The 13,657-nt window shown below is 41.5% G+C and overlaps 1 protein-coding gene across 1 annotated transcript in view; it reads right to left on the reverse strand.

Moving 5' to 3' along the window:
* Positions 1 to 533: 533 nt before the first annotated feature.
* Positions 534 to 13,657, reverse strand: part of dph1 (diphthamide biosynthesis 1) — a 60,144-nt gene continuing 47,020 nt past the window's right edge. The window contains 5 exon segments of the mRNA XM_029446283.1: positions 534 to 2,268; positions 2,635 to 2,769; positions 5,213 to 5,291; positions 10,428 to 10,528; positions 13,219 to 13,375. Of these exon segments, the coding sequence (XP_029302143.1) occupies positions 2,188 to 2,268; positions 2,635 to 2,769; positions 5,213 to 5,291; positions 10,428 to 10,528; positions 13,219 to 13,375 (553 nt within the window). The 3' untranslated portion in view covers positions 534 to 2,187.

Consider the following 13,657-nt stretch of genomic DNA (forward strand, 5'->3'; position numbering starts at 1 on the left):
CAGGGTTAGCTAGAACACTTAAGTGTTCATTGTTAAAACAAGAACAAACACTGCAGCATGTTGACAGGTTGGTGAGGCTGGGTCACATTACACAACCTCAGCAATGGACTCTCTGCAATGACAAACAAAACAGAGCCATTTTCTAACCGGTTTAAAGAAGCAATTAAAGATGTTATTGTTGACGATAGACCTGCATAATTGGTAGTAGATAATATTCTTTGAAGTATGGAATTAAGAGGATTTTTTTCATGCTTTGCTGGTCAATCATTTCTTTAAGGTGTTGTATGCCATATGTTTATTTATTATTGAATGTTGTGTAATGGTAAACAATTGTAAATTGCATTGTGATTTTTCAACATGGATCTATGGAAGAGTGCTTATTGGCTAGGTCACAATCTATGGGGATCCAAATAAACAATAAGTAATAAGAATGAGAGCGAGGATAATATTTACACACAGAAACTGAATATATTCAATTTGATCTTCATTACATAATACATTATTATGAATGTTCTACGAAAAAGAAATACCAATAACATTTATGTCAACAATTTTAATTTATTTTCACACATTACACAGTACAGATAAGATCATATTAGTTTCAAAAACATTATACAGTGGTATGCATACATCAAAGTGTCCAGTGTTGTCCAATATTGTTAGCGATGTAATAAGAGCCCTGTTTGATTTCATTTACGATATTTAAATACCCATTAGTTCCATCTTTTTCTAAAATAGTTTAAATTCTAAACCTGTCACACAAAGTGTGTTTGTCTTGCAGGCTAAAACATTTTTTGAAACACATCCTCTTTTACTGATGTTCAAATCAAAAATGTAATTAATATTTAAAGCAAAACAAATCTTAAACACTTTAGATGCAGATAGAAGAGGATTTATTAAACTTTTTCCCTCTTTCCCCCTGATAGAGAGCACCAAAAATAAATCAAACATCTACTGCGAGTGAGCTCTACCGCCCAATAATTTATTATTGGCCGCATCTCACACACACACACACACACACACACACACACACACACACACACACACACACACACACACACACACACTGAACACTTCAAAATAACAGCTACTAGTGCGGCATGTGAGACACATCATGAGAAAGACATCTGGCGGGACGGGCTGCATCACACTGGCCTCTGTTGCCAAGGAGATACGATGTTGGAAAGTAGAGGGAGGGTCTGACTAGAGAAGCCTCGTTGTAGGCAAATAACAAAACTCACAGAAGATCATACCCACCTGAGAAAATGTGCTGCAATCTGGGGAAGATTTACAAGTTCTCGGGATCATCTGGACCCCTGGAGCGCTGCTGTCAATCACTTTCTGCTGCAGCCAAATAGCAATAGAGGGTTTATTTATTTATTGACAGACTCCTCCATTAATAAATAATGAGGGTGGAGAATCAGCAGTTGTGACTAGCAGTGCACAGGCTTAAAAACAAACCCATCGCTTCAGCATGGCACTGCGTTTATCAAAAACACTCACACAAGAAGCAAGGATATAGTTCTGATTTATTGTTTCAGAGTTTGACAAAAAAAAGGCAAGACAGAGAAACAAGGTTATGTCATCACATTTTCAGTAGACATACAACATACAACATGGCTATCACTGTCCAGACAGTCATAGACATATGAAGGGAAACTCATTTGAAGTGCTTACATACATACAGCGCTTTATACAAGGAAGCATGGATTGTGTTTAACTACATCCACTCACATTAACACTTTCATTCCATATAACATACTCAAGGTCATCTTGCGTGTTCTCTCTAACGATCACAAAAGCCCAGAGGCCCACACATTTCCTGCTGCAGGAAACATTTCTCTCTTACCACAGCAGAGAGGAGCTTCTTCATGGGAATGTGACTCACATGAACAAGCATGACCTCAAACGCACAAGCTTTACTCTCGGTCGCTTGCATTTTGAGCTCAGGACACGTGCAGAAAACGTGAATAAGAGCAATGAATTTGGTTTGATCTGCTGTGCTGTAAAATTAGGGATTATTTATGGATGGTAATCCATTCGAGGAGCGGCTGAGGGCTCCTCTGACTTTAGCTCTGCTCGCTGTCTGGACAAATACCCACTCTCCTTTTCTGTGTCCAGCCATTAGCAGAGGCAGAAGCACTGGCAGGCACGAGGCAAGTCAAAGATGGAGCTGGACGACATGTGTCATTCCCCTTGACAGCCACAGGGGGCGCACTGGTTCGGCATACACTGCTTGGTAGGAAGGATTGGCTCTGAGCCTTGTTTCTGCAGGCAGGCAGAGGGATAGCATTAACACTTGGAATAGTGACAGTACCTACCTCAGACAGATTATTGGTAATATGGGGCAAGATTGCTTCTGCAGGGTGTATTCACACAGAAGCAATTAACAGCATATCTAGCTTTTCTTTTAATAAATGAGAACATTTATGATAAACATCAAGGTCAAGGTCACAACCACGCCTTTAAGAGATGTGTCCAGATACATGTCCTGTTGTCATTTTGCCACTGGGTGTCAGTGTGGTGACATATTACTAAAAGTCTTCAAACACATGCTGAACACAGTGGCGCTCTCCTTCTCCCTCCCCTGCTCTATTTTCCTCTGTCACTCTTTTATCTCCCACCCCTGCTCACCTGAGTCTGTCTGCGCGTGGGCCGCACAGGTTGGTTGTCAGGGTGGTTGGGCGCCCACGGTCCCAGGCTCTGATTGGAGTAGAAATCCATGGGGTAGACTTCCTTCCAGGGAGCCTCCTGTAGAGCCACAGCTGCCTGAGAGATAGTGAGAAAGATAATAACAAAAACTGTAAAAACAAAACAACAACAAGCTCGATAAAATAAAAGTGCAAACCTCTTGGATGACGTTATACGATTCTGCTGTTTTCCCCCCCTCCTTATCTAGGAGTGTATTTGCAGTTTTTGGGCAAAGCAGCTGCAGGAAACCACACAGTGATGAGTAGTCACAACAGACAAGACAGGTGTCAGAATATTAAGCTTGGATAACAGGCAGAGTTGTCATGTTATCCCTATGCAGCTGCACTGCACGACACAACAGCTGTTAGAGGGGAGCAACAGCAGCACAGGCATGACAATGCAGTGACATAAGTACCGACTGCTCCATATGGAAGACAAGTCTCTGTGAATATTGATTCTAAATGAAAGAAGGAGCAGCTGAATGACTGAACAGATGAATAAACAAGCTTGCTGAATGAAAGGACAAATCGTTTGATTGTTTATTTATTAATTCTTCCTACTTCTCATTCATCTTTCAGGCTGGTTAGATGCCGAGACCCATCTTCAGCTTTGTACAATTTGGGATCATTTCAAAGATGTATGGAAATATGATGAGTCATTTGACGCATTACAGAGTTTAGTTCAAAGGAAACATAAAAATGCAGCTTGAAAGTGATGAAATCTCTATTCTCGTGGGACACAATTCATCACTGTTACACAGCTTGTAGTGTATATTGTGAGCATGGTGTGAACCATCACTGACAAGGTGGTGTTCTCCTACATCCTGACTGCATCTTTAAATAGAAACAAGAACAAAACTCTTGCCCTTAAACATGTTTTTCATATCTTCATATGAACCAAAAATAACAGGATAAAAGCAACAGCAGTAGAGAGAGACAATGTTTTTAAAGTGTAACATTGATACTTTGCTGCACACTATGTATATATGTTTATATAAAAAGGAAAACATTTAACATATATCTATTTTATTCAGGTATAACAACAAAATAACACAACTTCCTTCATAACGAACTATTAAAAGTGGCTCAGGTAAATTCCCAAGTGTTTCCTCCTAAACAAACTGTATACAGTAGATACATGTAAAGATACATCTTTCATCGTCTTATTTCTTTGCCCTTTCCCCAAACATCCTCCTGCTAGTTTTTCTTCCCTCCTCTGCCCTTCTTCCACCCGCCTCTCATTTCTTTAGCTATTACCCACTGCTCTCCTCCTCTCCCCTCTCACACCAACTGCCTCTCTCTGTGGAAGCTAGCTTCTCTTGCTAATCCCTGCTCTGACAGAAGAGCCAAGTGTGTCTTATTGACTATAAATATAACATGAGACACACTGAAAATAAATGCTGCTGCCCCCCACCCTCCACCCCTCTCCTTGCTCACTCCACCCTCCCATCTCGTTCCCTCTTCATCGTCATTGGAAATGCCACAGTGAGAAGCACAACTGTATAACACTCATAAGGTATAGAGAAAGGGGTGAATTAAGAATTATCACAACTGCACACAAGCACACGGTCACAAGTGCAGCTGCACATTATTTAAATGCACAGACATCGTCACCAAATAGCTTGAGGGAAGAGAAAAGTGAGCTCTCACAAAAAAAAGGTTTAAGAAAACCGATTGCCGCTTTCCTCATTACAGCTGGGTGAATTACAGAGTTCGCAGGCAACATTATAGATCTCAGTGAGAATAAAAACAACACGATAATCATCACTTTTTCTTCTAAGGTGAATGCTATCATTGTTCTTTATGGCCTCATTCTGAATCGTAGGTGCAGCACAAAGATGTGCAGTCGGAGGAAAACAGCAACCATTTCAAATCACATTCCAATATTCAAGAGAGCAATTCCCCTCGCAGCCATTTCACAAGGATTCAAATCAGTAGCATATCTTTGAGGAAAATCATTACATTAATGAATAATCAAACGCTAACCAGCCAAGTCACATAATGGCACATAACTGCCAAACCCATCACAAAGTGGCTACACCAGCTGCAGCAGCACACTAACAAACGCTCGCTTTGAAATGGATCTTTATGGGTTGCTGTCCGATCTATCTCTCTCCCTTTAGAAAAACAAGACAGCTGCAGCGGTGGTGGTGGTGGGGGGGGGCTGTGTGGTCCTATGGCCAGTAGGGGGGGCTAGTCTTCTGCTGATGCTGTTTTATGTGTGTGGTTGAGTGTTTTATAGCAGGGATAGAGGGAGTGAAAGAAGGAGGGAGAGGAGTAGGCGCAATTCCTCATCACAAGAAGGCCTTGATAAGTCCTATACAAATTCACATCCCTGTACTTAACATTGTAGTAGTTCCCTTATCTTCTGTGCTTTGATGAAAGCTTCAGCAGGACATCTGTCAGGTGGTCTGTGTACTGGCAGGAGGGTTTGTGTGCGTGTGTGCAATGCATGAGTCTCCTCTGATAAGTGAGTGACATATGTGATCTTGCTGAGAGACTATAAGGAGCATGTTGTTTACCTCATATGGAGACAGCAGGGGCTTAGAAAAGGCTGTGCCCCAGTCGATAGAAAGGCGTGGACAAGCGATCTGGATCCACCTGTGGGCAGAAAAGGTGCAAATTTGTTCTCAAATGTACATTCATGAGTGAGTGCAAACGTGCGTGTAAAACAGAAGCAGTCAGAGAGGGGCGAGAGACCAGGATCCTATTAGAGAGGCAGGGCACATCTGCGACTGCACGCTGCATGTGGATACGTGATGCAACGGGTTGTGCAGGGAGCCTCCCTCCACCTGATCTCTAGCATCTGTTGGAGAGATCTGTCCTGATTTGCAAAAGCTCTAAAGACAGCCACGCTACACAGTCTGAATGCATAGCCAACCAGTAAAAAGGGGAGGCTGAAAGAGAAAGAGGGAGGAAGGTGTGGTGGTGGAGGAGGAGGAGTATGGGGGGGGGGGGGGGGGTGTCGACTGGTTGCAGGAGGCATAAACAGAAAAACAGGGAAAAAAGTGAACAGAGGTAAAAAGAGAAGAAAAGCAGTGAAAGACAAGCGGGAGGGGTTAGGTGAGTGTGAATAAAAAAGCAGCACCAGCCCGGTCTCCACGGAGGTAGCCTACATAGCTGGCAGACAGGGTGGTGGTGGGGGGGGATATGTATGAGAGAGATGGGGTGAGGAAAAAGAGAGAGAGAAGGACACAGATAAACAGCAATAGGGGGCAAGAGCAATGAAGACGAAAAACAGAGGGAGGGGGGTTGAAAAGGCACAAGCGAGAAGAGAAGAGAAGAGAACAGAGGCAGATGAGAGGAGGAAGATTGGCAGGGAGAAAAAGTGTTTACTCTGGAAAATGCATGAGAGAGGGATGAGGAGGACGTGGATGTAAACAGCTGGAGGGAAAAATGAACAATGGGAAAATGGAGACGGAGAGAAGCGGCCGGGGCTACGGGGGTTAGCTTTCACAGATCAATGCTATCCACAGCTGCATCTCCACTGCGGGAGCGCATCCTCCCTCGTCCCTAATCCTAATGATGGAGGTCCATCAGAAATATTGACGAATATGAAATTGATCACAGTTCATATAAAAGCCCCGGAGATAACGTTAGAGCTAGGTAAATGTCAAAAGGAATACACCTGTTTGACATTCAAGCAAAGGGAGTACAGACGAGTGCAGCAGCAAAAACACTTGAAATACGCTTCAATACTTTCATGTGCACGCTACTGCGTCAAAACCCCCATCTGTCTATTCTTCATTTTCTAACTTTCACGCAATTTCTCAACTGCAGAATTGATTGCACCGTTGACTCTCGCTCTCCTCTGCTTTCTGTCACAGAAATGTTCCACCCCCCCCTGGGCAAACGCATGCCATTTTCTCATCTTCAAATAAGACTTGAGAAAAAGAAAAAAAGTAAAGTCTCCCCCCAAAGTGTGAATTCTTATTCATCCTCCTAATTTGAGAGCCAACTGAGTCAGAGCTTTTTGCACCAATCTCGTGAGACCTAAGTTTTCTGAGTTGAGATGTAGAGTCCATCAGCTGCTATTCATAACCGGAGCCCTTTACGTAGCCTAACTCTGCACATGTATCAATACCGCCTTAGCCGGGGAAAAAAACTATGAACAAATTATAACGGGAGAGTGACAATTTGCATTTTGAATGGACATGTATGGGAGCAGACGTGTGTATGCGTGTGGAATGAGTTGAAAGAACACGGGGGGTGCTTAAGAGAGGGAGGGTGCTTAATAAAGCAAACCAACTCTCTAAATTTGACACTAAATCTTTGAGGCTTCAGAGGAGGGTCTGAGAGGGAAAGCAAGACAGAAAGCATGAAAGGGAAATCAGAGAGGATCCGTCCTAAGTAGCAGAGAGCTGATTGACACATGGACCCAGAAGGGACTTTCCTAATATTAGCACAGAGACTGAGTGAATCGTGTAGTTCAGTAAAATGCATGATGCCATGCCAGGTACTGCGGTAAAATGCTCACCTTTAATGGCAAACTTAATTGAATTAGAACAAAGTCAATGGAGTCAAAAATTAAAATTCAAACAGAAAGATGAAAGACTGCAATTCACTGGGTGGCATTTGAAGTCTAGTCGAGATAAGTGTGTGGGGTGTACAGATATCTATACAATAGTTTAAAACCTGCTTAGGGACAGCCTAATTACACACTTAAGAGCATATGCTAATGGTGTCTCTCTCTTTATACGAGCAAGTATGTGTGTGTCTAATGACAGAGAGAGCCTGGAGGTGGACTCTGTACAGTGCGCTGTCTCGGCTTGTGTTGAGCACTAATGCGTTCCTGTACCACCCCATCGTCTATCTCTCAATCGCCCCCTCTCTATTTCCTTCTATTCCTCCATCAACACAGTTGGATTCAACCCAGATTCACACACCTGGTGGTTTGTAATGTCTGTTGCGGCTTAATGTGGGATACTTGTGTTCTTACAGACTATTTAGGTATGTGAGGGGGGGGGGGGGAAATATAAACAAAAAGCAAAACAAACAAAAATAGCGGATGAATATAGAAACGCTAAAATATAAACAGAAGAGATCCACTCTATGTTGTTTAATCACACTCTAAATAAATACTGGTTAATGATGATAGTGTTGTCGGTAAGTCATAGCTTCCTAAATTAACCTTAAATTTCCACTTTCATCTCTTACCTAGACTCATTAAAGAACACAACAAACAACAGCTTTTTTCTTTTACATTGACAACGTACAATTATGTTGAATAAATGCAATGGTTTTCAATAGAGCTGGAATTTGAACGTCACTGCTTTTTTGGTATCGACCGAAATTGGGTGACCGTTTCATGTTTGGACCGCATTTAAGAAAGTTGTCTTCTATTGTTAAAATAAACTATAATCATCACCTCGCAGTTATCTCGATATCTCAGGACTTGGATTCACTTGAATCCAAGTCCTGAGATATCGAGTTCACGAGAATGGTACAGACGGTTGGACGTACGTACAGATAGACGGCCAATCCCGAAACATAATGGCTGTCGCCGGAAAGGAGGCATAAAAAAGGGTTTTGTACAAAAACATTTTATACCTCTCAAAGTGAGATATTGAAAAAAGTGTTCTCAGGTAGTGTGTCATCACAGTTTATGTTGAATCTGTTGATTTGGTGTTTGGTGAGAGGTGTTTCTAATAGTTTGTTCACCACGATTGATATACATTAAATAAGTTAAATATTAAAGTCTCTAACTATTTGTTAAAAAGCAGTTAGTTAGTTAGCTAGATGTACCTACTGGCAACTCTATATAAAAGGTATATAGTGTATTTCTATCTGGTATACAGTACACACATTTCGTATTGAAAACACTTTTGTTTTCTTGAAATCAATACCATAAATGCTACTGAAACAGACCTTGTTGAAAAGCTTTCGTCTGTAATGAGAGTTTGTTTTGGTTGGGAGAATCGTGCCTGACTTACATAATTTCGGAGTTGCACTCATACGTCAGTCTGAAGAGGAGAGTCAAAAAAAATAAAGAAAAAAAATTGCTTATACCATGATCGCTTGCTTTCCAAACACAGCCCACTCAACTACCTCTGCATCGCTCTCTCCAACTCACTCTCAATCTCTCTCTCTCAGACCTTCTGTCCTTCTCTCACCCACTCCTCCCTCACATATCACACTTCTCATTACTCCACAGAGAGAGGCCAATCTGAGGGAGTGTGAGGATCGTGTGTGTGTGCCTGTGTGAGTGTGATTGGAGCTGTTGCACATCAGTGTCTCACTAACCCCTTGTCCATCTTCACCTCTGTTGCTCTGGTTTGACGTCCGATAAATTGGAAATGCTGCACCTTGAAGTCTGAGCACTTGATATGTCATTGAAGAAACTTAAGTTCATTTTTTTAAATACCATGATGAGTGTTGCTGGGCTGGATAACAGCGTTAAGTGGCGGGGCATAGTTCAGATTCGGTCACTGTGATTATCATTATATGACAATGGACACATGTTTCAAAGAAATAGGGGGCAGCATTTCACCTCTACTACTGGTTCCATACAATCTAAATTCACATTCATCAGCAGGGCAAGAATACGCACATTTCGACCAAACCGCAGCAACTGGAACATTTTGACTCACTACGTCCTATCAAGGAACAAGTGGTATTACAAGACAGGACGGGGCAGGGCTAGCTTCTTAACATGCAACACAATACACAGACGTCTTTGTTATAACGGCAACACTGTTACCTCTTCACATTCTCTTCATTTTTTTACACGTTTTAAACAAATATTCTGCCCACATCTTAGACATTGTCCCTCTAAAGACAAGATCAACAAGTGCATCAATAATGTAATAACTATGCGAGGAAATGAGTAAGTATTGATTAAGTGTGATGGGTTTTCCTTGGGTTCAGGATTTCAACATATTTTCACGATGTTTAAAATGAAATAAAAGGAGCCTGAAGTTAAGAAAAATGGACCAATATGTTTTTCCATTTCTTGTTCTAGTTTGTACAAAAGTACAGGGAGAAGTAAGCACTTAAATAGACCATTCACATATATCCAAAGTGCATTGTGCTGGACTATTAGTTTTTGCTACAAAGGCAAAACAATGGAATCTCACCAAGACATGAATGTCAATTGTGTTTATGAAGCTATACACTCTAGACTACTGTTTGTCAGGCTCCTTGTAATAGTGTGCACTTGCAAATTATGCTGAATCCCAAGTTATGTGTGCAATGATGCTTACAGAATACATTTCAAATGTTGTTGATTGCAACTTTTAGGTGACTACTGATCATAATAGCTCTGCCAGGGTCCATGATGTGAAAGATAAATGAGCCATTCTTTATAATAACGAAACACAGCAGTTTGTTAAGAATTTGCAAATAAAGAAAACAATGCGCCAAAGGAATAAGTGTCCTATTGATGTGAGGAAGACAATGAAAGTAATCCAAACTTCAAGGATGCAGAAAGCCTTGGCATTTGAAAAAGGGAAAAGTACTCTGTATAAGAGGCTCTTCAAGTCTTTGCAGTAACAAAAATAACATGGCAACCTTTTCACTTCGGAAAAAAGAAGCTTTGCCTCCAATGTTTCATGTATTGGAGGCTGAAAGGCATTGAAGTTGTCGTAAGGGGGAATGAACCAAAATGACTAGCTTCTGCAATGCAAGGAGAATACGGTCCATTGATTGTATTCCATCTGCCAACGCCAAGCAGTTCTGATTGAATGAATAGCACCATTTTGGTGTGAGTTTTATGTATATGTGCATCCTAATACTCACGCATCTACATCTTGCATCAGATCCAGCTTGCCTGGGAAAATCTCGGACAGGAGCACTCGAGTGAAGGACTTTCCCAATGACTGGAGCCTCGACTCCAGGTGCTAAGAAGGGAAAGAAATCAAACAAAAGAAACAATGGAGAGGTTTGCAATCCACACATGAAACACAATTCTCTCTAGGGTTGTGAAACTCAACAATATCAAATGATAAATGACAGATATCAAAGCCCATGACTTCCACCCAATGCTGTTAATTATCCTCAGACTATCACATCCAGCTCTCAGTCTCTGAAGCCTCATATATACATCCGTCCATGTTCTGCTGCCTAAGTCTACAGGTTGGTGACAGCAAGCTAAGAAAGGTAGCAGACAGATGTGTCTCCTCAGCTATGTCCTCCAGCTCCTTCTGGCATTCTCAGATGAAAAGTCTTATCCCTCCAGCATATTTTGGGGCTTCCTCTGGATCTCCTTCCAAATGGCTCTGGCCACAACTCTTCCACGTGGGAATTGTCTGGATGAGTAGGCCCAACCATCTCAACAGGATTTTTTCAGAGCACCTTACGGATGTTTTAATCTCCGTTTGGGCGCTACAATCGCATTAATTCAGTCTCTATTTAGAGCTCAAACTGTAGGAGAGGGCAGTAGTTGAGATCAAGCGCTTGCGCCTGAGACTCCCTCTTCACAACGCCCACATTATTGCTGACACAGAGTCAATCCAACTGTCAATCTCATATTACATATTAAATATTAAAAGGTAAGTATCCAGTGTTTCAGTATCATATCCTCAGAGTTATGTTGACTTTCTCAATCCCTTCACACTTAGCAGTAAAACACTAAATTGAGTACTGGAGGTAACAACCTGACGAAGCCAACAGAACTGGTCTCTCTTCGAGCCTTGGTTGCACCTATAGATTCTATCCATAAAGATCACAGAGTTGGTAACAAAGCAAAACAGAGTCCAACTCCCACCGAGAACATACTTCTTCTACTTGTTGCTGGGAATAAAGACACAACTCTCACTCTGTTCTTGAAGTGCCACACACGTCATCCTGAGGCCACAATTAGAAACACTCCAGCCAATAAAACATGCATTAACTTTATGAAAAAACTCCCATGACCCCCTGCTGGCAAATAAAAGGGCTTGTCCATTGTTTGATGCACCCCGACACCACCCTGGAGGATAGTAGGCCCATGTAGAGTTGGCCCCACTTTACTTCCTCAGATTGACCTGGATTGGGTCCCTTGGGTACAAGCACAGACACCTGGCCCTATATAACATCAATAACTCAATAAATGAAACTGTTTAGCTCTTCTCTCTTGCTGTCACCACCTTTGAAGTTTTGGCCATTGGTACTTAGACTGAAGTGCCATTTAGGACTGCAGAAGGCATCCAAACAAGTTAAGACATCCCATACATTTTCTTTTGGTGAGATTAAGGTATGAGAGTTGCTGATACCAACTGTACTTGGGAGTATTATGAAACATTTCCACATCTGTGCTCTTATCAGAGATGGTTCTGTCCCTCTACTTAAAGGGTTATCTGACACTACTTCTTAATCTCAAAATCACTATGGGAGAGTTGGTGGGTCCTTTTATTCAAATCTCCCTTCTTCTTTTTTTTTTATCCATCATCTCCTACCACTCCTGCTGAAACTTTTCGCTCTCCGGTTGACATCAATGCTAACTTCTTCTTTGAATTCTGGATATTGACAAACAGGAGACATGCACCAATAAGCCTAAGAATGTTTGCTGACTGACAAAACCGAGGTGTGGGGTGGTTTTAAACCTTTTACAGGTAGATGTCCATGCATTCTACCATACTGCAATATGTATACTAATTACAGATATGATTATGGAAAAAAGGCAAAGCTAATAAACAAAGTGGGCATATAAAAGACGGAGAACAAATGAAGAGAACGGGCAGTGGAGGGGAAAGCAGCAGGAGGAGAAGCAGTGAGTTAAGAGTGACCAGAGAAAGCTTCTCGGTCGATCAATTAGTACCGCCAGACATACTTGTGTGCATGCTAATGCATAATAGCTCGTACTTGCAAAGACTTTGAGTTTCTCACTCAACACACTAATGGACCAGCATTAGTGTATACACACACATTGTTTCTATGAATAAGTTTCACAGCATTATTACATCATTCAAGATATTTATTGTCATATGCACAGATAAAAGACAATCATACTGTACAATGAAAAACTTACTTCACTAATCCTCCAACAGCAAACATTTAAAATTAGAACTAAAAGCAAGAGATATACACAATATACAAATAAATAAAGAGGTTAAGGTATTGCACATATGAAATATTGCACAAATAAGGCACAATAAATAAAGTGGTAAAAAGGAATTGCACATTTCAAATGTACTCGGATTGTGCCGTGAAAAAGGCCAATGTCAGTTGTTTGAAAAATAACTTTCACTGAGGAAAAGCATGGATTTTATCTAGTGTTTTTCTAACCTTTTGAATATTGATTTAAGAGTATCTCTGATTTACATTGTCAAATCGATAAAAGGAAATGCTTACAAACTAAATCCCTCGCAATAACTCCTGAACAGCGAATGAGGCCAACAGCGAGATCAAGGATAGGACTTTCTACGGCTGTTTGGCTGCATCATTCTAAATGTGTAAATAACAAGCTCCCGGTGTGACAGCTGCTTGTCCTATCAGTATTTCATGACACCAAACCACTTGTCGGAGAACTTCACATTGCTAAATATTACAAGCCATTGCAAAAATAGCCTCAGGACATGTAGACTGTCAAAATGAGGACGCAGACACTCACCTCCATGACTTTGGGGCTGCCCTGCCGGCCCAGCGTGCCCATGATCAGGCCCCATCTCTGGGCCGATCGGGCCTTGTCAATTGCCTGGAGCCTTAAGGCACGCATGGCTTCGTGGTCATAGTACTCCCGGGAGAAAACTTTACTGTAGGGGTCATATCTATGAACAAACGGACAGGAAAAGGCAACACCTATGTGAATGGAATGTGTGTATAAGCATAAGAAGACCATATTATACATCTTACCAACTATTGTTCAGGTATCTATCTTCAGGACAGGAATGCAAGAAAAGATGAAAAAAAAATCCAATCATGAAAAGCCATCAAGTATGACAAGCGTTGGTGTATCTTAGGAAAAATGGAGGCATTTCTGAGCATCTAATCTCCTTTTCTCTGGTACAAGGAGTTGACTTGAGATTAGAATCTTGTTTATGAGAGAGACC

This window comes from Cottoperca gobio, chromosome 13 (assembly GCF_900634415.1).
Source record: "Cottoperca gobio chromosome 13, fCotGob3.1, whole genome shotgun sequence".
NCBI lineage: Eukaryota > Metazoa > Chordata > Actinopteri > Perciformes > Bovichtidae > Cottoperca > Cottoperca gobio.